The sequence below is a fragment of the Leptonychotes weddellii genome, chromosome 9 (assembly GCF_054177405.1).
Source record: "Leptonychotes weddellii isolate Sample4059 chromosome 9, ASM5417740v2, whole genome shotgun sequence".
Taxonomy (NCBI): domain Eukaryota; kingdom Metazoa; phylum Chordata; class Mammalia; order Carnivora; family Phocidae; genus Leptonychotes; species Leptonychotes weddellii.
In genome coordinates this window covers 25,888,867-25,914,295 of record NC_138377.1, presented here as the reverse complement: position 1 = coordinate 25,914,295, position 25,429 = coordinate 25,888,867, and the positions used below count along the sequence as shown (strand labels likewise).

General features: G+C 43.3%; 1 protein-coding gene across 2 annotated transcripts in view; it reads right to left on the bottom strand.

Moving 5' to 3' along the window:
- Positions 1 to 6: 6 nt before the first annotated feature.
- The window catches only part of DPF3 (double PHD fingers 3), a 129,068-nt gene continuing 103,645 nt past the window's right edge, over positions 7 to 25,429 (bottom strand). Inside the window, exons 7-9 of one of the 2 annotated variants that reach the window (XM_081830270.1) lie at positions 13,918 to 14,030; positions 3,972 to 4,053; positions 7 to 3,430 (exon numbers count right to left, since the gene is read on the bottom strand). In XM_081830270.1, coding sequence (XP_081686396.1) covers positions 3,360 to 3,430; positions 3,972 to 4,053; positions 13,918 to 14,030 — 266 coding nt within the window. In that variant the 3' untranslated portion in view covers positions 7 to 3,359. Of the gene's footprint in view, positions 3,431 to 3,468; positions 4,054 to 13,917; positions 14,031 to 25,429 lie in introns of those variants that run through there. The other variant, XM_081830269.1, reaches the window with a different exon arrangement.

Sequence of the window (25,429 nt, the reverse complement as noted above, 5' to 3'; positions counted from 1 at the left end):
AGGGCATCATTATCTCCACTTGGTGGCCTCTATACCCAGTGACAAGAGATACGCCACTGTGGGGGCCTCCGTCAGGCCAGGCCCCGTGCCAGGACCTTCACCAGCTCTTGTGCTCAGCCCTGCACCAACTGGAGAGGCCACATCTCCCTGCCTCACAGATGTGGAAAATGAGCCCCAGAGGGGTTGAGTCATTTGCCCAAGGTCAACCAGCTAGAAAGTAGCAGAGCTGGGTTTTACACCAAAGTTTCTAAGTGTATGTTACACTGAACTGAATTATAGCCCTCTCCAGAAGTTGGCTCCCAGTCTAGGCGGTGATGATCTTGTAGAAGGGAGTATCCCAAGTATCTTCATTCTGAAATCCCCAACCCCAGGGAAAATCCCTCACCTCCCACCAACAGGAAACCTATGCGTGGGTCCTTGTCACAGCTTTGGCCTACTGGCTCTGATCACAGGCAGCCCAGCCCCTAAAACATAAACCCATTTTGATCAAAAGGGAGATTCTGAGAAGGCCATCTAACCTTGGCTAATTCACACAAGAAGGGGGCATAGAAAGCACTGGGGATCCCTCCCTGGAAAGCCCTGCTTTCCAGTGGTTATCTATATAACATTATGCTTTTTCGGTCTCCCAATGCCACTGTGGAACAGGCAGGGCAAGTATGATTATCTCTGTTTCATAGGTGGGCAAACTGAGGTTCAGAGACGTTAAGTGACTTGCCCAAGGTCACACAGCTACTGAATAGCAAAGGCAAAATCAAAACCCGGATCATCCATATGCACCCCATGATTCTAGCTCATTCTCTGGGGCTCAGAGAAAGACCAATTTGAAGTTTATCATCACTTTCTTTGTTTCAATACAGAAAGTGATAAATGTGACTCTAGAGATTTTGTCTGCTTGCAGTACCCTGAAAGTGCCGTCCCATAAGCTGGCTTTGCTATCCCACTTTCCCGATGGGGAAACTGAGATCTCCAAAGAGGAAGAGGTTGGACCCATCCTACCGGAAATGAAACTGGGAAGGGAACTCTGGACCCTCTTAACATCCATTTTAGAGCCTTGAGCACCCCTCCCCACTTCCACTGTGGGGCTACAGCACCCTCCCTTGCAAGACTCAATCCCTCCTCACAGCTTCCGCGGGCAGCAGGTGTGATGCAGGCAGAACAGGGCCACCCCATCATCTGCGCTGAGGTGGGGAATGAATTTGCACACGCTCCAAAGAGGATTTGTAGGAGGGCCACGGTTTGGGGTTTCAGACTTCGTTCTTTAACCTTTAAGCCATTGTGACATGGGGGAACATTTTGGTAACCTTTTCTATAAAATTAAGTCAAAGTGATTTTCAAAACCAACAATCAGCCTTTGCGGACACCCCACTTTGGGTTTTGTGGGAGGACAGAGAGCCAGAGCAGTCGGGAGAGGAAGTCTGCTCATCTGATGTGACACTTCAGGGGAACAGATGACAAGACAGCACAGCAGCTCCCCAAACCCTCCCTGGACCTCCAGAATCCAAAACAGGTTCCCCAGCCAGCAGGGGGAAGGACGTATCGTATGAGGAAGATGAAACTACCATCTGGACAGGGCCCTTTAAACCAGATCGTTATGTATGCACACAGTTCACTGGGAGGCCACGGGCCCCTACCGGAGAGTGACCCCTGTCTCTTGCCACAGGTCACTCTGCGAGGCCCGGGGGGGGGACCGGCACCGCTCGGCTCCATGCCAGGCTGCCCTGGGTCCCCTGGCCAAGAGCAGCGAGCCCGGGAGGGAGGCTCTTGCCAAGTCGTGGAACACTGCAGCCCGGCAGAAGTGGCCCAACTAGCCCGAGTCTCCAGGGGCTTCTTCAGGAGCTGAAGGACTAAAAATAACCTCGGCCTTTGTTGTGAGCAGCCGGACCACAGAGATGGAGCTGATTTCAGGGCAGCCGAGCATGCGCGGGGGTCCCGCTCACCGAGTCCTACCCTTTGGGCAAATGATTTTTCCAGAAATGTGTCAGTTACTGTGTGCTGCTGCGCGGCCACCACCACCGAGACTCAAAGACAGCCCGAGCCGCTCCGGCCCTCAGGGCTGACTTCCAACAGAGACTTCTCGGAAGCTCAGCCTCCCACCTTTTCTTCTCAAAACATCTTTTTTTTTTTTTTTTTTTTTGGAAAACAAGAGTCCAGCATGTATTGGGGAGCTTAGGGGGCAAGGGAAGCCCTCAAGCTGAGGATTCTGCATCGTTGCCACTATGATCATAAATAATCCGCTCACCCCGCTTATTTGTTTAGGTGACAGTCATCTCTTCCCCCACCCTAAAACCTCCAGAGTCAGGTGTCGGCAGACAGTGGCAAACACACGGTGTGTGGAAGGAAGAAATCACTTGGGGAAAGGAACCTGTGGTACCACGTCAATACTGATGGGCTTAGCAAAGCTGCAGTCCTTTGTACTTGTATTCTGGACTGGGCAGCCTTCACCTGCTTTCCTGGTTCTTGAGTCCCACCAGGGAAAGCTCCAGACCCAGGCTGGTGGGAAGGCAGAGCCTTAGCATTGTTCCCCGGCCATACGCTGTGGCTCATCTCACCTCAAGGACACCCCAGCTCTGAAGGTCAACAAGGAACCGCAACGCCTGATCCCTTGCAAAGCCACTCCCGATGGATAACAAATACTGATTGGCTGTGGCCTCCGAATTTTCTTCCCAGCACTTCCGCCCACCCCTCAGCACTTCTCCTTCTCTCTCCAGCCCCATCAAGAGACCACCCTGGCTGCAGACAGCACTAGGTATCTGGGGCGGGGTGGGGGGGCGCAGAAAACCACTTTTCTTCTTCACAGAGACCAAGGAACAAAGGGATTTTCATCATCAAGACGGCCTCCCGACTCCGAGTCTAGAAGTTTCCAGGGAGGCTTGTAATAAATTACAACTTCTCCACAGCCTTTTGTTCCTCTGCTGAGTTCAGGATAAAGAGCCAAAGCAGGAGGCGAGAGGCTGTGTGAAGATTTCTTGGAACACAATAGATAGAAAACACCAAACTACAATGTGAGTGACTGATAGGTGGTCACAAAAGAGCTTCCCTTAAAATGGGAACCAGTGAGAGGGCTGCAGGGCCAGGGTAAATGCGAGGGGGTTCCACAGGGCTGGGGCTCGGGGTGTTCTTCAAAAGTGCAAGATCCTTCTGGTGGAAATGAGGAGGGGCTGGCTGAAATCCTGGAACCTGTGCGTAGGAGGTGAGCAGACACCTCACCCTCTCGGTTCCACACGTCCAAGCCCTCTGTGACCACGGGTTTTCCTTACGGTGGGTCTGTCCGGATATTTGGGAGTGGGGGCGTGATCTGGTTTGAAGTGGGCTCCGCCTCAGCCTCTCCAGCAGCAGGTCACGTTCTGTGACCCGGGGCCCTAGGCTTGGCAGCCAAAGGCGGAGGCTTTTTCTTTGAGCAATTCCCAGCACAGGTGGCAGCTCCAGCTTCCTACAAGAAACAAGACGCCCTGCTGACCAGCCGCCCCTCTCCCACCCTCAGGCCCGCCCCTTGGCCCTAACTCCAGCAAGCCCCGTTGCTCTTCTGACTTTCCCGTTCAGAGACCGAGGCCCGCTGCTGAACACGGGCTGGAGGTCCGTAACTCGGCAGAGGGTAAGTGCTGCTCAGGAAACAGTTAAGTGCTCCGAGGCGATCAGCTGAACTGTTGGAAAGACCCTCATTCCTGGACGGTGCACCACCAGCAGCTGCACCAGGCCTGGGCCGGTTCCCCTGGAAGCTTACACCGCCCTACCACCTCAGCCTCACGTCTGGGAGACATCTCCTCGGCCCCCAAGCTGAAGTTTCAGGGGGTGGAACCGTGCCTCTGTTTCCTCATCTGTAAAATGGTAGCGGTCGTACCTACCTCATAGGATTGTGATGATTGAATGAGACAAGACATGGAAAGGACTTAGCACAAGGCCTGCACCATAGTGAGGGCTCCCTAAGTGGTAGGAGTAGCTGTTGTTGCTACTGTCGACCTCATCATCATTACCTTCTGGGGGCTCAGCCACTGGGGGATTTAAACAGTACATGTGATAGCCACGGTCACAGTCATCACAGAAGAGTAGCTGGTCCTGGTGGAAGACAGAGTAGGTAGAGAGGAGGAGAGAGAGAGTGAATTGTTTAGGGCCAGTGTCCAGCCCCACCTACTCCTCCAGCCTATTCTGTGCAGACCCACCTCCCTGAATGCCCCTTTCCAGGCCCCCATTTGAAGTCTTCACTATCCCCTGAATATGCTTGATGCTTTGCCCACACTTGGAAAGTCCCCCTCTGCCTCCCCAACTGTGCCAACCCTACCCCCGCTTAAGGGCTCTGCTTAAATCATACCTCCTCCAAGAAGCCTTCCTAGACTACCACCTCACATTCAAGTTTAAAGAGATTCCTTATTCTTCTGAACTCTTGTAGCCAATAACTCTGTTTCCATAAGGGAGGAGAACCACTTTTATGCATTTCTGTGTTCCCTAGTGCATAGAAAGTACTTTAAACGTTTGCAAATTTTAACTGAATTCCTCTTAACCTCACCCTTTCCATCTGTGAAAAGGGCAACGGCCATATCTGATGGTAACATCTATGACACCTCAGAACCTTTTCAGGGTTTCATTACGCGAATATAGAGAAATGCATGTGATGCGATGTCACTTTTCAGATCCCCAAAGCCTCCTCAGGGATGGGGGCTGGAGCCCAGGTGAGAACAGAACCCTCTGGCGTGGCGTTATCTTCAAAGAATGCAGTCTGCACCTTCGCTCCTGCAGCTCCCTCTGGCCGGATGCTCTCCCAGTCCCTGACCCCTGCTCTTCTAGATCATTCCCTACCCATCCTTCAAGTCTTCCAGCTCTTCCATCCTATAGAGATGTCACTAATCTAGCTCAAATGGAAGTTCTCTCACCTCTTGCATCCCCATAGTCCTCTCTCTTTCTTATGACAGTTAATTGCATTTTCCTTCATGCCGCAAAGCCTGGCATGTGGTAGACATCTACACACAATTGTTTTCTTGAATAGTTCCTTTGGATTATGCCTCCTTTGTCTACTCCTTTACAGATTGTAAGGCCCTTGGGGCAGAACCTTGTCTTAACTCTTTATCTCCACATCTCCTTCAGAACTTGCACACAGGAGCTACACATTTGTGATCTGCTCCCCATTATTCAGGTTCAGCTCTGCTCTATTCTTTGGACCTGCTTGGATGGCTTGTAAGACGTTTGCAAAACTAAGTTTTGCATCAAATCTCACCCTGGCTCCCCTCAGCACAGAGATCCTGGAAAAAGTAGATATTGAAGTTGGAAAACCCAGCAAGCGAGCAATAAAGGCAGGAGATATCATGAAAGACTTTTTTATCACACTAACACCTTTCAACAGGGCAATGGGAAGCTTTTGAAGAGTTAGCAACAGGAGTGACTGGTCACACATGGAATTTAGAAAGATCTCCCTAGCTGCTGTGTAAGAATAGATACCTGGGTGGAGAAAGGTTGGTCCTAGAGGCTGGAAGACCACTTAGGATGTTACTGCCCCCATCCAGGTGAGAGGTGATAGTGGCCTGAACTAGGGTTGTGGCATGGGGGAAAGACAATGGTCTTGCTTCCATTTAAAAGTTAATGATGAGGTGTGGAAAATGACAGCGAAGAAATCAAGAATGTCTCCTAGGTTGTGGCTTGGTCAGCAAGCCAGATGATACAGCTACCCATTGAGACATGGGCAGAAGAGTAGATCCATGGGAGCCAGAAGGCAGCCTCAGCTAAAGACATGTCCTGCACATCTACAGATCAAGCAGTGGAGATGCCCTGGAGGCAACTGGACATCAGGAGAGATGCCTGATCATGAGTTATGGATTTAGGAGCCATTGGTGCTTAGATGATAGTGGAGGGCCTAAGAGAGGAAGCCCAGAGTATATCACAGATGTCCTTGAACTTGAGCTCATAGAGGGATGTCCATGAACTTCTTGAAAATATATGCACAACTTTGTGTATAGGTGCAAATGTACATTTTTCTGAGAAGAGAGTAAGTTCATAGTTTTCACTGAATTTTCTGAAAAATCGAGGACTCAAAAAACGTTACTGAGATAAAGACCAAAAACAGACCCTTGGGAACACCAAATTTACGGTACAGGCAGAGAAAAAAGGGACTAAGACATACAGTCTGAGAGGTAGGATGAAAACCCGGACAGTGTGGTTAACTCCAAAAAAAGTCACACCATTGTCTTGGAGCTGAAGTAAGCGAATTACAATATGATTTAGGAATAATACAAGGAGGAACAAGTTAGGGAACAGAAAGTAGGGAGAGACTTTTCAGAAAGTGTATTACTAAAGCCTTAAAGACACATAACAGCTGCTGTACTGCTGACCCAAGAAACACAAGAAGGCAGAATACCCTGGGTTAGACTTTCCCAAAGGGAAACCAGGCGCCTGTGAATTTAAATACATTTTTCATGGGCTGATTGTTGTCTAGCACTACATTCTCTTCTTTCTCATGTGCTTTTCAGGATAGCTGCCCGTCAAAACCACCCAGATCAGCCAGCTCATGCTAACCCCAGTGAAAAATATAATTTAAGTACCTCTTACTCCTAAGTACCCAAGAACAAGTTCCAGTAGAATGGGAGCCCCATTATGGGATGTGCAGGGTAAATCTCTGACTATGTGAGAGGAACCCTACTGCCCAAGCAGCCTCACCCCTTGATTCCTCCCCTACAGCTCTGCCAACTCAATGAGTAGCCTCTGTATTACACTACTTGTAAAGCCAAAGACCAGAACCAACCCAAATGTCTAACAATAAGAGACTAGTTAAATAAACTAATGAAGAACTATGCAGCTGTAGGAAGAAATTAAGATTATGTCTATATATTGTGGCGGAGTGAGTAATCTCAAGGATATCCAGTGAAAAAGCAAGGTGAGGAAAACAGGTGTGTATGTTACTATTGTATAAGAAAACGCATTCTTTTTTTTTAATTCATACACACGAATTCTTTTGGATTCATACACGTATTCATGTAATATGTTATATTTAAATAGAATGAAAAAATAAGCCATATTTTTTTTAAATGGTCACCTATGAGCAGAGTGAGGGAATAGTGTGAAAGAGTAGGGATAGAAGCTAGATTTCTTTGAATTTCCTGTCTATTTTAATAGACTTGATTCTGGAACCAGTAAATATTTTGCATAGTCATAAAACAAAATTCACACTGTTCTTGTCCTTAAAAAAAAAATGAAACAAGTGAATCTAATTATGTATTAGTTGATGGCATAACCACACAGAAAGTAACTATTCCAAGTGACTTTAAAACAAGTATTTGACTATACATCCTGAGTCAAATATACCTTAAGAACAAAAATGTGTGTGTGTGTGTGTGTCTTTCCAGCAACCATATTGTTGGTGGTAATAATGGAATTAATATTCTGAGGCCTTTATGTATCAAATGAGTGATTATGTTGTTACTGAAAAGAATTTTGACATACTTGAAAGAAAATACAGATGTAAGATTGATGAAGTTTAAGTAAAAACCCTACAGTTAGTCCTGGTCCTGGGTATGAATTAGAAGTAGCAGTATAAATTCAAGTATCCATACAAATTCAGCATTTTTTCTTTAAAACAAACAAAACATATTTTCTAGTTCTGTCCATTTAAAATGCCCCAAAATAATGACTACTGCAGTAAAATTTAGCACCCCTAGCACTCCTATTCTTTTCTCTAAAGATCACTGCCCACTCAAAGGAACCAGGAGTCCTTGAAGAAATGGCTGGTTCCAGGTCCAGGGCATGAAATGTATAAATATTTTCATATATTGGAAAACAAGGAAACCATCAAATACTATTGGGGTCATGTCAAAAGGACTCAAGATCTAACCTGATTACATTCTCACTGGCCAAATATAGGACAATTTTAACTGTAATGGATTGAAACAAATCAAATATGTTTAAATCCTTGAGTTCATAAAGATACTATTTAAAAAAAAAAGTTGTCACCTTTGGAAGATGCTAGGAAAACATCCCATTATTTTTTGATTTATTATCTTGATAGAATTTTCATCTCAGAGAAAGTTGCAAAATGGTACAGAGAGTTTCTGTACACACTTTACTCAGCTTCCCTTAATGTTACCATCTTACATTACAATAGTACAATCATGAAAAGCAGGATATTATATTAACATTATACTATTGACTAATCTGCAGATCTCATTTGAAATTCGCCAATTTTCCCACTTCTGTCTCTTTTCCCAGCATCCAATCCAGGATCTCACCTTGCATTTAGTCATCATGTTTTCTTAGTGTCCTTGAATCTATGACAGTTTCTCAGTTTCTTTATCTTTCACAACCTTAATGCTTTTGAAGAAACTAGGCCAGTGATTTTGTAGAATGGGTCACTCAATTTGAGTTTGTCTGATCTTTTATCATGAGAAGATTGAGGCTATGTACTTTTGGCAAGAATACTACAAAAGAGATGTGCCCTTCTCAGTGCATGATATGGGGGCATATTAAAACCAATATGTCTTGTTACTAGTAATGTTACTCTGATCATATAGTTAAGGTAGCGTCTGTCAGTCTTTCCACTGTAATGTTATAATTTTTCCCTTTGTAATGTATTAATAAGTAAACTGGTGAGGGAGATACTTTGAGATTATGCAAATATTCTGTTTCTGACCATACTTTTTGCCCACTAATTTGGGCATCAATTGATTGTTCTTGTTTACAACAACCAGAATGGTGATGCTTGCCTATTGGTGATTTCCTTCTTCCCTCTATATTTATTAATTATAATTCTGCTCTGAGGAAGAGTTTAATTCGTCCCTATTTATTTATTCAAATTTTTAAAATATCAGTATGGATTTTGTTCTTTGAGTTATAATCCAATAATATCATTATTTACTTTGTTGTTCAACTTGTCCCAGACTTGCCACTAGGAGTTCCTTCAAGTTGGTTCCTGTGTCCTTTAGACATGCTTTATCGATTTTTGAGCATTTCCTGACTTTCTGGTACCACAGGATGCTCCAGGCTCCTCTTGTATTTTCCAGCCCTAGCATCAGCCATTTATCCAAGGGTTCCTAGTTCCTTTTACTGGAGAATGGTATTTAGAAACCAGTGTCTGGGTACCATGGATCCTCATTGCCTCTGGGTTGCCATTGTTTCTAGGCCCTCCCAGCCAACAGAATTAGGAAGTAAATGTATGTGTTGTACACATGTATACACCTATATTTATTTTTGTGTCTACCCATATGTGTGCATATATGTATATAGCTATAGATATATATATAAGCATATATATACACAATATGTTATATCAAAAAATCCCGATACCCCCTATTCCACCCAACACCATAGGATTCAGTCTAGCCTTCCCTCTATTTGATTATTCTTTCTCTGACATTGAGAAACCTGGCTCTCATTACCACAATGTATAGTTATTAGTTCAGACCCGGACACACATAAACTAGGTGCAGAATGACTAACTTACTACATGCCTGTAAGAAACGCATTTACTAACTAAAGTATAATATTTATGTAGTCATTTCTGCCTTTAGCCTTAGAATACACAGTCATATACTGCTTTCCAAAGTTGTCAAAGTTGGTTCTTTCCTTCCCCACCCCTCAGTATGGTTGCTCTATCTATTTACATTATAGTTAGGTTCATTTGCTACTGTTCATATTCCAGTTTCAGTCCCCGCCACCTACATCATGGTTGATTTGGGTAGTTACCTGTAATGTGAATAAAGGATGTGTGCAAAAATACCTTGGTCCTAAGCGTCAGAGCTGTACAAAAATGTATTCTCAGAGAAGTGCCATCTCCCCTCATCCCTACTCTCCCACACCTGTTTCCCCATTCTTTCTACCCCATTCCCACCCACTGCTGTAGGTAATCAGTCTCTTTAGTTTCTTGTTTATCCTTCCTGTATTTCTTTAACACAAGGAACAGATACATGTATATTTTCTTACACTTTGCTTACAAGAATGGCAGCATACTATATAGATATTGCCTTTACTTAGCTTTCTTCATTTACCAATATTAAATTTAGAAATACACTGGAAATTATACATCCCTATAAATGTATGGAATCTGCCTCATTTTTTTTATAGCGGCAAGTATTCCATCGTGTGGCTGTGCCATCATTTATTCAACCATTCCTCTGCATAACATTTAGGTCATTTCCAATACTTTATAATTATAAACAGTTGCATCCATGAATAACCTTATGCACATGTATTTTCATAGTGTTATATCTTTATGGTAGATTCTAATAGATGAGATTGCCAAGTCAAGAGGTAAATGCATAGTAGTTGTGTTGGGTATTGCTAAATGTCCCTACAGAAGCGTGGTACCACTTTGTATTCCCACTGACAATGTATGAGGATGCCAATTTTCCCACAGCTTCATCAACAGAATGTATTATCATACTTCTTTCCCCAGTTTTATGGGTAAGAAAATAGTATCCCAGTTTTGTTTCAATTTGAAATCTTTAATTATGAGTGTGTTCAAACTATTTTTTTTTCAAACGTTTAAGGGCTATTTTTATATCTTTTGTGAATTGTCTTTCACATCTTTTTCCCATTTTCTATCAGGTTTCTGGTCCCTTGTCCCTCAAATTTTAAGAGTTCTTTAAGTATTAGGGATATTAGCTCTTTATCTGTGGTATATGCTGTAAACACTTTCTCCCAGTTTGTTAGTTGTCTTTTTACTTTATCTGTTTTTTACTATGCAAATTTTTATGTGGCCAAATTTGTCAGTATTTTCTTTTATTGCTTCTGAATTCTGAGTCACAGAAAATCTTTCCTTATATATATTTTTTAAAGATTTATTTATTTATTTATTTTGAGGGAGATAGAGCGTGCACATGAACAGGAGGGGCAGAGAGAGAGGGAGAGAGAATCTCAAGCAGACTCCACACTGAGTGCAGAGCCTGACGCAGGGCTCAATCCCATGACCCTGAGATCACGACCTGAGCTGGAACCAAGAGTCGGACGCTTAACTAACTGCATCACCCAGGCACCCCAGTCTTTCCTTATATTTAAAGAATTCACCCATGTTTTCTTCTAACACTAATATGGTTTTATTTTTTATATTTAGATCCCCAGTTCATTTGGAGACTATTCTTACGCATTATGTGAGATATGGACCTAATTTCATCTTTTCCCAAATGGTTACCCTATTATCTCAGCACCATTCATGAAAATGTAATTTTAGAGGCAACCTTTATCCTCATGCTAAAGATCCATATGTAGCTGGGTCCATTTATGGGTTTCTTTTCTATTCCTTTGGTCTATTTGTCTATACTGTTTTAATTAGAGGCTTTATAGTATATTTTAATATCTGGTAGGCCTAGTCTCTCCTCATAATTTGTTGTTTTCAGTGTTTTCTTGACTATTCTTTCATGTTTATTTTTCCATATGAACTTTACTATCAATTTGTCTAATTGTTTGGTGTTTTTATTGGGTTTGAATTAAATTTGTAAATTAACTCGGGAAGAACTGACATCTTTATAGTGTTGAATCATTCTATCCAAGATCACACAATATCTTTCCATTTGCTCAGGTCTACCTCTGTGTTTTTTTTCAAGTGCTTTAAAATTTTCATCAAAATTTTGTTTCTTCATATAGGTTTTACACATTATTGTTAAGCTTATTTCTAAGTATTTCTTTTTTGTTGCTATTATGAATAGGATTTCTCTACTATTATATCCTCTAACTGGTTGTTATTTGTGCATATGAAGGCTATTAATTTTTATATGATAATTTTATATCCTGCTACCTTTAATGTTTGAGTTACCTTTATCATTGATTCTCTAGGGTTTCACAGATACACTATTATCGTTTGTGAAATAGAGTTTTGCTACTTTGTTACTATTCTTATACCTCTAGTTGATTTCTCTTTTCTAATCACATTAGCTAATATCTCTATAATAATGATAAATAATAATGAAAATAGTGGGCATCCTTACTTGGTTCCTGAACTTAGTAGAAATGCCTCTAGTGTTTCCTCATTAAATAAAATAATGGCTTTAGTTCTAAGGTACAAAAAGTTTATCATATTAAGAAAGTATCCCACAATTCCAATTTTATTGAGTGGTTTGTTGTTGTTGTTTTTTTCATGAATAGGTGTTGAAACTACCTTGTGATTTTGAAAACTGATGAAGGGAAAGAAGCAAGCATTTATCCTATCTTTTCTATATAATCTAAACCTGAGAGTAACCAAATATGAGGTTGGAAAAGTTTCTCTTTGCAGAATTACTCCAGCTAGTAAACAAAGAAGATTTTATAAAATAAGAATATCATTATTTTGCAACCTCTAATGAAATAGTCAGTCTCATTGAAGGTCATCAATAGCTGCTACCTTCACAAAAAAGAGATATACCAGGCATTACATACTTTCTGATAAAGAAAAATACACCACTATTTATGAAGTAGTCTTGATATATATAAGTATATATATGTAAAGTCAAATCAAGGCCCATATATAATATAATATTTTTTTTATATTATAGACAGAGAGAAAGAAAGAGCCTGAATTTGATCAGGATTCTAGTTATAAACACCAATGTACAAAAAACATAAGAGACAGAGGGAAATGTCAAACACCACTACAGGGATGCAGTCAGTAAAAACACAGTCCTGGGAAACTCTGTTGAACAAATTAACTTATTTTTTTTAAGATTTTTTTTTTTTTTTGAGAGAGAGAGCAGCAGAGGGAGAGGGAGAAGCAGACTCCCCACTTGAGCAGGGAGCCCGATGCAGGGCTTGATCTCAGGACCCTGGGATCACGACCTGAGCTGAAGGCAGGCGCTTAACAACTGAGCCACCCAGGCGCCCCTAACTGATTCCTTCAACAAAAATTCAAAGGAAAAAAGAGAGAAAAATGGAGGGAAAACCTACATATTAAAAGAAACTTTAAAATAGGGGTACCTGCATGGCTCAGTCAGTTAAGCATCTGCCTTCTGCTCAGGTCATGATCCTGGAGTCCCAGGATTGAGCCCCACATCACGTTCCCTGCTCAGCCAGGAGTCTGCTTCTCCCTCTGACCCTCCCCCCACCTCACACACTCTCTCTCTCTCACTCTCTCAAATAAATAAATAAAATCTAAAAAAATAAAAATAAAAATAGAGGCGCCTGGGTGGCCCAGTCGGTTAAGCATCCGACTCTTGATTTTGGCTCAGGTCATGAGCTCAGGGTTGTGAGACGGAGCCCTACTTCAGGCTCCGTGCTGGGCGTAGAGTCAGCTTAAGATTGTCTCTCTGCCCCTCCCTCCCCGCCAAAAGAAATATCAACTAGTCACAATGTATGGGTCTTATGTGGATCCCGATTCAAATAAATAAGCTATAATAAAAAATATTTAAGACAAGGCAACATTTAAAACAATTGCAGCAATTAGGATGTTAACTGGATGTTTGATTATATTAAGAAATTACTGATTTTTTTTAGCTGCGTTAACATTTTTATCATTTTTGTTAAAAAGTAAGTCCTTTTCTTTTTGATAAACCTATGAAATATTGGCAGGTAAAGTGATATTATGACTAGAATTATGTGGGAGGAGGTAGGAGTATTTATAAAACAAGATTGGACATGTATTGATCAGAGCTGAAGCTGGTGATAGGCTACATCAGTTTCGTTATTTCTGCACCTTGGCCTAAGTTTGAAATTGTCTATAACAGAAACCCAATGAGATCACGTACTCTGGAACGTGGCGTAAACGGTCCAGCACATCCAACCAGAAGCAGCAGGCACCACTGTCTATCACCGAAACCTCGAGGGCAAATGGCCAGTGATGCAGCCTCTGGCCATCACCTCTGCACCTCTCCTCACAGGCACAAAGAGTACCCAGGATCCCTGTTGTGCAAGGATCCCAAAGGCCCTGGAGGCAAGGGGCAGGGGGCTAACATTTCCCTAGGAACCCAGTGACAAGAGTCCCACCCTCTTCTCCAGCCCTCTAGGGACTCCCAGATCCCACCAGGGAGGTCCCAAACTCACGTCATTCTCCGAGGTTCCACAGAGGATGCAGGATTTGCACTCTATGCACTGCCACTTGTAGGTCTTGACGGCCTCGGTCATGTTCAGGGTGAACTGCAGGCAGGTTGGGTGACCTGCAAAAAGCAGAAACGGCAGCATTAGGGTCAGAGGATCTGACCCGTCACCCTTTGACATCGCTTTACCCAAAAACACACTGATGCCCCCCCTTGGAGGGAGGGCAGGGTAGCACAAGCTGGGAAAAAACAGGGGCCCTACCCACACCCCCAAACCACCTGCAGTTACATCAGATAGAGGCCCAAGAGAGAAATGGCATTAACACTTAGAGATGTGTCCCCCTGAAGGTGTAGCCAGTTGATGAGGACAGAAAGTGGTGAAGGAAACTGTGGCGTGCACTGCACAAGGGAGCACTGTGAATGGCACCAAAATTTCTTCCCAAGCCCCAGCATCAACCGTGGCAGGAGCAACCCATCAGAGCTGTTTGGACCTGGGCCTTCCCACCTGCACGGGTGTTCACACTGCCTCTGGGCACAGGGGAGGAGGTCAGAGGGAGCATGTGAGGTTTCCCAGGGCAGAGCTCAAGGGCACTGGGAGGCACTGTGCTGCTATCTAAAGAATCCATGCCCGTGCCCAGGAGACCAGCAGAAGTCCACGCCTTGCCCAGCAACAGAGACCACAGGGAGAATGGCCTGGCAGGCACAGCAAAGAAGTGCAGCACCAGAGCACTGCAAGGACCAGGTCTACCCACTGGTCCTTACTCTTCTGCATCCCGAGTATCATGGTAGCCGAACCAACAGCAAATCGGGGGAGGACATTAAGCTGTGACCTTAGAGCACACAACACCAGTGGCCCATCACCTGAGGGTTGGCCCGAAGGGCTGGACTCTGTTCACAGCCACAGCCCACCCAAAAGAGAGATGTCAGCACTGAGAGGACAACTATGAGGCACAGAATGTGAAGACCCTTGACTTTCTATTTGGCAGGGAAGAGAAACTTGGATGATGTTCCCAGGTTTTGCAGAAATCTGCCCAGAGCAGCCAGGGCAAAGCCCATAACTGAGTCTGTCACAAAAGAACTGAAAGCTTTGCCTACTGCTGGGGGCCACCCATCTCCAGAGCTCCCAGCTCTGCCAAACCAACCACATGGCGCATTGCATTGCTCCTTGCACATAAGGAAACGTGCTTCTAAAGAAGGATACTACAGAGAGGGGACACCAGTTAGAGTTAGTCCCACCCACCTAGTACCCTCCACAGATGTTCAGGACCCCATATGGTACCACCACCGCTTGGCAAAGCCACATCCCAGCAAGAGGCCCCCATTTCCTCCCTTCCAAATATTCAGACAGCTGGTTACATTGGGGTCATTTGGGAACATACTGTCTATTCAGTCAAAGTAAGGGTCCTTCAACAATGAGGCTCCACAAATGCAAACCCCACTACTTGTCTCTGAGAGAGTAAGAGTGGGATGGACATGACTCATCAGTAGGGAGCATGGGGGACACTTAGCAAGGAACACATGGAAGCATCAGGAGAAAGCAGGTCTAAAAGCCTTTCAAGTACTCACGAGGTGCCATCCAACTTAGGAGCTCCCACAGCTCTGAACTAATAACCCTCTCAAAGTGACACCATGGCAATGATCTCAAAGAGAAACAAGCCTAGAAGACTATCCAGCTGATATTCTTGAAATCATCACAAAGATCTGTCTAAGAAGAACACTGGCCAGGGTTGTTCTCTCTTCCAATCTCTCAGAGACAATACTGGGGAGGGAGTAATAGAGAAAACACCAGCTTGAGGTTCTGAGTGTTGTGGGCCATGATGCCCAGGTTTCAGACACAGCACTTTTGGGAAGGTTGAAGATGAGTCCACAGAACTGATACCCATATATGCAAGTCGACTTTATCCAGTTCTGTGGCCTCAGCCCACATCCCAGCCACGGCCAGCTGACTTGTGATAATTGTTCATGAACTTTACAGGCAATCACTGAGCACCTGCTAGCCCAGCCATTGCAGTAGACAGAAAAGACACAGTGGTGAGCAGGGCACCCAAGCCCTTCCAGTCCAGCCAAAGAGAACTCAAGTTAATAAGCCACATGTGTATCTGTTTACTTACAAACATGTGATAGGTTCCATGAAGGAAAATCATAATGAAAACAAACCACAGGAGAACCTCACCTGGTCAGAGATGTCAAGGAAAACTTCTGAGAAAGATGTTTAAAGCTGATACCTGACAGATGAAGAGGACTTCGCTGGGGTGGTGGGTGGGGGCGGGTGGGGGGAGGCGAGAGGCAGCTGGAGAGGTAGCTGGAGCCAGATTACACAGGCACCTATAGCACTTTTTTTAGGATTTAGGGCTTTAAAATCATTAAGAGGTTTTTTTTAAGAAAAGATTTTATTTATTTACTTGAGAGAGAGAGCAAGAGTGAAAGCACAAGCAGGAGGAACAGCAGAGGGAGAGGGAGAAGCAGGCTCCCCGCTGAGCAGGGAGCCCGATGTGGGGCTCCATGACCTGAGCCACCCAGGCGCCCCTCATTAAAGGGTTTTAAGCAAGGCAGTGACTGGATCACATTGTGCCTTAAAGGAGCATTCTTTAGCATGAGAGATCTTTGGGGTGATGAAGCAGTCTGTACCTTGGTGGTGGTGGTGGTTACATATGTGGTAAGATTGCACAGAGCTATACGTATACACACATAAGCACCATGCACGCGTGTTATATGTAAAACCGGTAAAATACGAAAAATTGCATCAATGTCAATTGCCTGGTTTTGAGAGTGTACTGTAGTTACATAAGCTGTTACCATTAGGGGAAACTGAGTGAAGGGCACATGGGACCTCTCTATAATATATTTTTGTAACTTTCTATGAAGCTATCATCATTTCAAAATAGAAAGTTGAAAAGATATTTTTAAATAAGGAAAGCACAAATAAAGATTTAAATCATCAAAAAGGAAGAAGCTTCTGTCTAAGAAAAGAAATTGTGGGGGGCAGGGGAAAGGAGAGATGCAGGAATCGCTGCCAGGAAGCCAGTTAGAAGGGCTGATGCATCTACCAGGGGAGAGACAAGGATCGTTAAGCCAAGGTGGAAATTTCAGGATGGTAAAGAAAGAATTGATAGGATTCGACCACTGTTAGAAGGTTGAGAGTGTGGGGATAATGAGACATAGTCTCAAGTTTCTGACCTAAGAAACTGGGTGGGTTACAGAGAAACTTCCTCAGATGAGAAAGAGTATAGAAAGCATAGAGGAAGCACATGTGATAGGGGAGGGGGGCCACTCTGTTTGGGGCATATTGGTTACTTGCCAAGTTTGGGAGACCACTGGTGGAAATGTCAAGTGGAGAGTCAAATATATGGATTTCTAACACAAAAGAGAAATGTGGATTGGACATATAAATTTAGGAGCCATTGCTAAATAGGTGGTCATCAAAACCATGAGAACTAATGAAATTATCTAAGAAAAGGGAAAAGAAGAGAAAGGATGAGGAGAGAAGAGAAGAGAGAGAAAAAGGTGTAGGACTGCATGTAGAGGAGTCCTAGACTCAACTACAATGAAAAGAAAGAACCGAGAGGAAACTGGGAAGGACGGCCAAAGCGGTAGACACAAACTGGAAACATGGGGTGAGAGCAGCCAAAAGAAGAGATTTCAAGGAGAGGGTGGTCAGTTGTGTTGACTGCCACAGGTTCTTGAGTTTGTCATTGCTTAATAAAGACCCGGAGCGAGGGAGTGTTGACAGATCAGAGCAAAAGCTGCCCTACTAATAATAACACTCCAGTAGTGTCATCTTCCCTAGGAAGGAAGGTCAGCACATTCCAGAACATGACATGGAATTCAGTAGTCAAATGTGCATGTGGAGCTGCCTCTGTGGGTAGGGATGGAGGGTGGTATGTGTGTTTTGTGCCAACAACATTCCACAAATATTTATTAAGAGCTAATTCCATGTTCAAGTTCTCTTAGACCACTGGGCCAAGCTCTGGAGACATTTTCTGGGATAGCTTCGGACCAGTGAACAGTAGCAAATGGGTTTTGGAAACTCCTGTTGGAAGTCTCTGAAAAAAATCCCATGGGCTTTTTCTGTGTTCCTGTCTTGAGAAAGTCATCAGCCTCCGGGAAAGACCTTCCAACCCAAAGGAAGGGAACAAAGTTCACACAGCCTCCTCCGAACTCCCAACACCTCCAGTAAAATGTAGAAATAAGACCAGCCTCAGTGCTGGCTGTAGAGCTCAGCTCAGATCAGCTCAGAACTCAGACATCACTGAAGTTCAAGAGGAAAGCTGGGGGTGCAACTTCTTAGCTGGGGAGGATAAGGCACAAGAAGTTAAGTCACCCAAGCAGCCATTAGCAGGTGCAAAAATTATGTCCAGAACTAAATCCTCTGTGTTACCATAACAGGTTGGCTGTCTACTGCCCATCTCCAGTAACTGGAAAAGTCATTTGCCAAATAAAACTGTAAGAACATAAATTCTTATCTACCATGGAAATGACTGAAATAATGCACACTGGGACAAAGGACAAAGGGAAAAGTTTCTAAGGAAAGTGCTGGTAGCCCATTTCTAAGTTTGACTGCCAGAATTCCTTATTTTTGCCCAGAACTACTTCCTAAAATCCTTGGAAGTAAGACAGTAGATAGAGTCTTCCTAATGCAAGGGTAGAAAAAAAGAGACAGACTGCTGTAAAATAATTTACTTATAGTCACTCACTATTTAAAGATTCCTAGCTTAACTCTTTTGTAAAGTTAACTATCAGTCTCTAAGACATTTGCTTGGAAATATAGATTTTTTTCTTATCTCCACTTTTCTTAAAACAAGGAATACCTGTATTGCTATTCAACTAGCCCAGTGGAGTGAAGGGGAAACAACCCTTCCCAGGTCCCCTGGGGCAAAATGATTCAACAGGACATTTATAAAATTCCAATTACCCAAAATGAATTTAGAAAGTGGTGCACTGTGCATGGTTCATCCCAGCCAGATCATCAGAAACCAAGCCCTTCCTGAGTGTTCCGCCAAATTCGTACTATCAGGAGGGTTCAGTAAATCTTCTGCCTGCTTGTTTAGTTTGTCCTATAGTGACTTGGTGTGAAGATGCATTCCTAATCCAACACTAACCTTTTGCAAAATTGACCTCAATCCTCCGTAAACATTGGGAAAAAATTTAACACATGGCCACCATGTGCAGGAAATGTAACTTCTGAACAAGGCTTTCACAGACAATAGGAATTTGGCTTCAGGGTGCTATTTCAGAAGACGGGAAGAAAGAGGAAACCAGCAGGGTGTAAGAAGCTTCTGAGAAAGAAGCCCATCCATGAGGCTGGGGTGACTGACACTAGAGTCTGCTGAGCTCAATGAAAGAGAGAAGGCCAGCATCTGAAAGCAGCGACTGCTCCCTCACCACCCAAAGAACACAACTCATGTCTTCTCAGAACCCCTGGACCAGAGATGGAGAAGTGCCAGGGACAGCAAATGGGATTTCGTGGTATTTGACTTAGAAGGCACATGGATAAATATCCAGGCAAAAACCAGTTTCACACTCAGAGTGCCTATTCCTACACATGCTCATGTACAACTGCCCACACACATGGATATTTCCAACCTTTCAAGGACAAAAATATCTAAACAGGCCTCGTTGATTAAGCTCACATTACAATTGTGACTTAGAAGTTAACAGAAGTCATTAACCAGTCAATGTCACTCTATAGATATTCAGCACAGTGAGAAAAACGCAGTTCATTGTCAACAAACCCTGGGCAAAACTGGACACGGGGCTGTGACATGCGTCTCTTATATTATGGTCCTTATTAAAAGAGTTTGTTATTTCATCATCACCAATATTTAATTTGGACTAGGCTAAGCCACATTGCTGATTAAATTACAGCTCCAGGAAAAAAAAAACACACACACACAGACACAACATTATCTTGCTAGGTATGTGCTGAAAATATAAATAAAACAGATACAAATAACTGTGGACTAGCATAGTCTATTATTTATTCATTGTGAAATTATAAACACCTAATTATGTTTTATTACCTTATTTATCAATGTTGATCTCTTAAAAACTAATTTCTCAGGAAAGAAAAGCCTAAATACCCATGATTCCCAGGCAGATAAGTGCAAACCTCAAATTGTGCTCCTTACGATGCTTAGTTTATAGAAATTACATTATATAAGGGGCACCTGGGTGGCTCCAGTTGTTAAGCGTCTGCCTTCCGCTCAGGTCATGATCCCAGGGTCCTAGGATCGAGCCCCGCATCGGGCTCCCTGCTCAGCAGGAAGCCTGCTTCTCCCTCTCCCACTCCCCCCGCTTGTGTTCCATCTCTCGCTGGGTCTCTCTCTCTCTCTGTCAAATAAATAAATAAAAAATCTTTTAAAAAAAAGAAATTACATTATATAAAATACGTAGGATCAATTCCAGTCTGAAACAGCACCAAAAACAAGTCTCCGTGGGCATTCATTAAAAAATAATTTGGTTCAAATTTCTAACAGTTCTCTATATTCATACACACATAAAATTTCTAATATTTACATATTGCAAAACTATATAAGAAGCTTTAGCTGAAGAATTATGCAAAGTGCAGTCAAATTGGAATCATCCATGCTAAAGAGTAATTTGAGGAGAAAAAAATATTAGTAGCTCACTTTGGGAAGCCTCTCATTCAATCAGATCCATTCATTCTCATTTATTCTCTCTCTCCCTCACTCCTCTCTGTCTCTCTCTGTCTCTGTCTCTCCCTCCCTCTATTTCTCTCCCTCGCTCCTTCTTTCCATCATCCTCCACTTTGAGACCCAGGTTGTCAGGTGGAGGGAATGAGGCTCTGAGTCATTATACTTCATCTGTAAAGGGGTGAACAAATTCTGAGCAATCAAGAATTCAACCTCTGCACACATATATTATGACATATGTTAACCAGGCACTGCTTCTTCACATAGATTCTTTCCCAAGCCCTGCTTTGTAAACCTTCTGCCATGGTCTGCAGATTCAACTCTCATCTGCCCCAGCATTACTTCGAATGCTAAGACATCCGCAAATCGATGATCACAATAGCATTCCAGAGGCACCTGCATGGCTCCTTTTTTTTCTTATCATTTTTAATGTACTTCAAAGAGGACAAAGAAGAGAAAGAGAGTAGAAAGGGTAAAGACCAAACAAACAAAAATGCATTAAAAATAAATGATGGTGTGAGCTCTAGCTGCCTTTTGCTTGAGCAAACACTTCACTGTGCAGCAAATTCAACTAGTCTTAGAGGTCTGCTTATCCTCCCTCAAAGCTGCCAAACTCTAGGGCACCCAAGTACTATGTGGGAGGCAAACCACAGAGACTGTTGCACTGGTCATTATTATCAATAACTATAGAAAGCACATTTGTGCAAAAGCATTAGGGACACATTTAATGGGCTAAATAGCTAAGGGCTCATGGAACCATTCTCAAAGGGCCCTAGAAATTCCTCTCCCCATCCCCCAAAGTTTTCATGGTCAAGAATGGTCCAAGATAGAGTCTCATCTATAAACCTGAAGGCATGTGGTTGATCCTCTTAAAGTGAAATAATGGAATGAGGCAGACTTGACCTGGATTTATATAACTTACCTGACTGGCCCAGGTTAGGGCCAAGGCACAGCACTATAAAGATGTCAAGAACCACAGTAATGATACCAGCATCCCTAATTCATCACCACAGCTGAGGACCAACGATAATTCATCGATTTACTCATTCCCTTAATAGTATTTGTTGAATAGATAAATGTGGTAGGCACTTTTCTGGGCATTGGGGATCCAATAGTGAGAAAAACCAAACCCTATCCACATGGGGTAAGTACCACAATTTGAGATCTACTGCAGCATCTGAGTCCCTTGGACAAGTCATTTTGCCTCTCTGAACATTAGTTTTTCAATATATTAAATGAAAGGATAAAAATCTGCTATCCACAAAGCTGTGGCCCTGCCTATGCATTCATAAACAGTATTTTTAGAGATACGATTAATCCCAAATTGCCCATCTGGTTGGTGGGATAAATTAGTCTTCTAAAGTTTGCCAGCTAAAATTCAAAGTGAAAAAAAAAAACTAAGAAGGAAATTAAAATAAGCAGTTAGTATTGCTAGAATTCATGTCAACTTTTCCACTGGGCTAGCCCAGTACTAGTCCAATACCATGAAAGAAGGCAAAAGAAATCTAGAAACCTAAAGCACTTCTCATCAACCTCACCACTTACACCCATGCAATAAGGTGGGCCTATTCAGATGTGTTGTCAATGAATCTGCAGGCAGAGGCCTTGGGAAAGTTTTCATCTGTGAAGAATATTAGATCTGGGTTGAGCTGGTCATGGGACAGGGGGCTGGTATTGCCTGGCAGCCAGTGGAAGAAGAGGATCACCAACATATATTCAGGAGACAGGAGAGGCTAGAGATGTAGATTTAGAAATCATCAGGTAGATGAAGCCTTGGCACTTGGTGAGATACTCAGGGAAAAACCCAGAGTAAAAAATAAAAAGGACCTCGCTGGGAGGAGGGGGAAGGGTAACCATTGGAATGAAGCAACTCAGGTTGACTCGCCTTTCAAATCTTTAGCTGGAATTATAGATTGTAGGCAACCATCTGTGGGTGATGCTTGCTCCACACGTGTGTGGAGGCCAGACTGAATCACTGTCCAGAGCCCAATATCAGTATTAGGTATGAGTCTCTGACATAGGTTGTGCGTTTCAGGCCTCTTTGGACATCAGGAGCATCCAGCCATGGGCCTTGGTTAAAGGCTTTGGGTTTTCCTTGGAAAAGTGAGCCTGAAGAAGAAACTGTTGCTCAGATTGGAGACCCTGTAATCCCTGTGCTTCCTTCTTGAGGGTTTTGTGGTGTAAGTGATGGATAGCTGGTGGAAAAGAGTGGTGATTCATCAACACATGATTACCTGTATTCTCCAGCTGCCGATCTTCCATGAATTGGAAGATGGGTTCATGAGTAGTCTAAGTTCTTGAGTTCTCTGAGGACCTTTGAGATGGTATTAATTTATTTCTTTCAAAAATATTTCAGAGTTGTACCAAGCCAAAAGGAAAAAGATACTTTCTTGCTTTTTTGTCTTTCTCTATGCAAAACTGGGAAGCAATCATAGAAGTGCCTAGAAGCAGAGGACTGACAGTATGCCTGTGACCCTTGGACACTTTTGTTTTACATTTTATTTTTTAAATCATTTTTAGTCTACTTTTGAGGGTTCTTCTGGCTGCAGTTTACTTGATTGTGATCAGGTTCTTACAGAAAAATAATTATATTTAATTTGACCGAATTCACTGAGCACCTACTAAGTGCTAGGAACTGTATAAATGATGAAGTTTCAAAGACAGTTGAGACACGGATTCTGCCTTGAGGAGCTCAAGTTTAGGAGGTGTGATAGGCAGCCTATAAGATGGCCACCAAAAGTCCCCCCTCTCCTGGTATTTATAAGCTTGTATAATTCTCTCCCCTTGAGTGTGGGCTGGACTTACTGACTCACCTGTATCAAGTAGAATATGAGAAGTGATGGTATTCCCTCCTAACACTGAGTAATAAAAAGACTGTGACTTGCATCATTGGCACCCTCTCTTATGTTTTCTCACAAAGTGCTCTAAGGGAAGCCAGCTGCTGTGTTGTGAGATGCTCTCTGGAGAGGTCCATATCGCGACAAATAAACGGAGGCCTCAGTCCAATAGCCTGGGAGGACATGAATCCTGCCACAACCATGTGAGTGAGCTTGGAATTGGATCCTCTCCCATCGAGCCTTTAAATGAGACTATGGCCCTAAATGACAAGCTGACTGCCACTTCATGGGAGACCTTGATCCAGAGGCACTCAGCTAAACCACATAGATTCCTGTCCACAGAAACTATGAGATAATAAATGTTTATTGTTTTAAGCTGTTAGGTTTTGGGGTAATTTGTTATACAGCAACAAATAACTATTATAGGTCATATTTTTTTTAAAAAATGACTATAATATAATATACTAAGTGCTATAATAGGGGAACAAATAAAGTGCTTACAGATGGAGAAGGAATAAATAATGGGGGACTTGGGGAAAGCCAGGGAGAGGAGGTAACATTTGATCTGGGCCTTGGAGGATGAAGAGGAATTTTCTAAGTGGAAAAAAAGAGAGAAAAGAGCATTATAGGGAGAAGAAATACCAGGAAATTTAAGGTGCATGGTCCACTTAAGCAAAACAGAGTGGCTCAAGGAGAGCAGGAGAAAAGGCAAGTGGCAAAACATGGTGCTAAAAAGGTAAGGAGAAAGACTGTCAAAGGCCCCTTATGCAGGCATGAAGATCTGAATTTGCTTCTACAGGCACTGAGGAATCCTCAGAGATTCTTTTTTTAAGATTTTATTTATTTATTTGACACAGAGAGAGAGACAGCAAGAGAAGGAACACAAGCAGGGGGAGTGGGAGAGGGAGAAGCAGGCTCCCCGCTGAGCAGGGAGCCTGATGTGGGGCTCGATCCCAGGACCCTGGGATCATGACCTGAGCTGAAGGCAGACACTTAACAACTGAGCCACCCAGGCACTCCGAATCCTCAGAGATTTTTAAACAAGGACCCAATTTGCTTGTACACACGCTTTGGAGAAATGACTGGTGGTAGGGCAGAGGACAGATGTAGTAGAGATGGCTAGGGCAGGATGACCAGTTACAGTATCCATTTATTCTACAAACTTCTATTGAGCACTTATGATGGAGCAGGCACTGTGGGAAGTGCTAAGCAAAGAGTTACACAGACAAAAGCTCCTACTAATGTGGAGCTTAGCTTCCAGAGTGGGGACACTAGTCCAGAACCAGTCTTATAACTGTGGGGATAAATGTGGGAAACATTTGAGAGGTAGAATTGGTCAACAGGACATGATGCCAGCTAGACACAGGCGTGAGCAAGAGGGAGGAGTCAAAGATGACACCAAGATTGCCAGATTGGGCCACAGAGTAGGTGGGCCACACCATTAGCTGAGATGGGGATGGTGGGCTTGCAGAGAGTAACATAGAGTCAGTTTCAACACATGGCATCTGTTGTTTGGTGAACATGTCCAGGTGTCAGTGAGAAAATACGGGTCAGTGTTCAGGAAAGAAGACAGATTAGAGATGTCAATTTAGAAATCATCAGGTGTGGGTGGTAAATGGAACCTTGGTACTTGATGAGATACTTGGAAAGAGACCACAGAGAAAAAGTAAGAAGGATCTCCTTGGGAGGAGGCAGGAGGGTAACCATTGGAACTGAAGGCATCCCAGGGCATGAAGAAGAGAACTCGGTGAGAAAGACAGAGACAATGTGGTCATAAAAGGGCCAGGAGAGCCTGGAGAGAGCCCTTCATGTCATCCAAGAAAAGGGAAGGGAGGGTCACAGCATCGAGTGAGAGATGAAGAAATATAAGAACTGAAGAGAACATATTACCCCAAGCAAGCCATTGGTCGTTGAAACTGGATAAAGTGGTCTCTGGGAATAGTGCGCCCTGGGCCTCTCTGGATGACTGGATGGTTTCAGCATTATAGAGGGAAGAAGCCACTAGCAGCTTCTCTCACAACATGCTTCT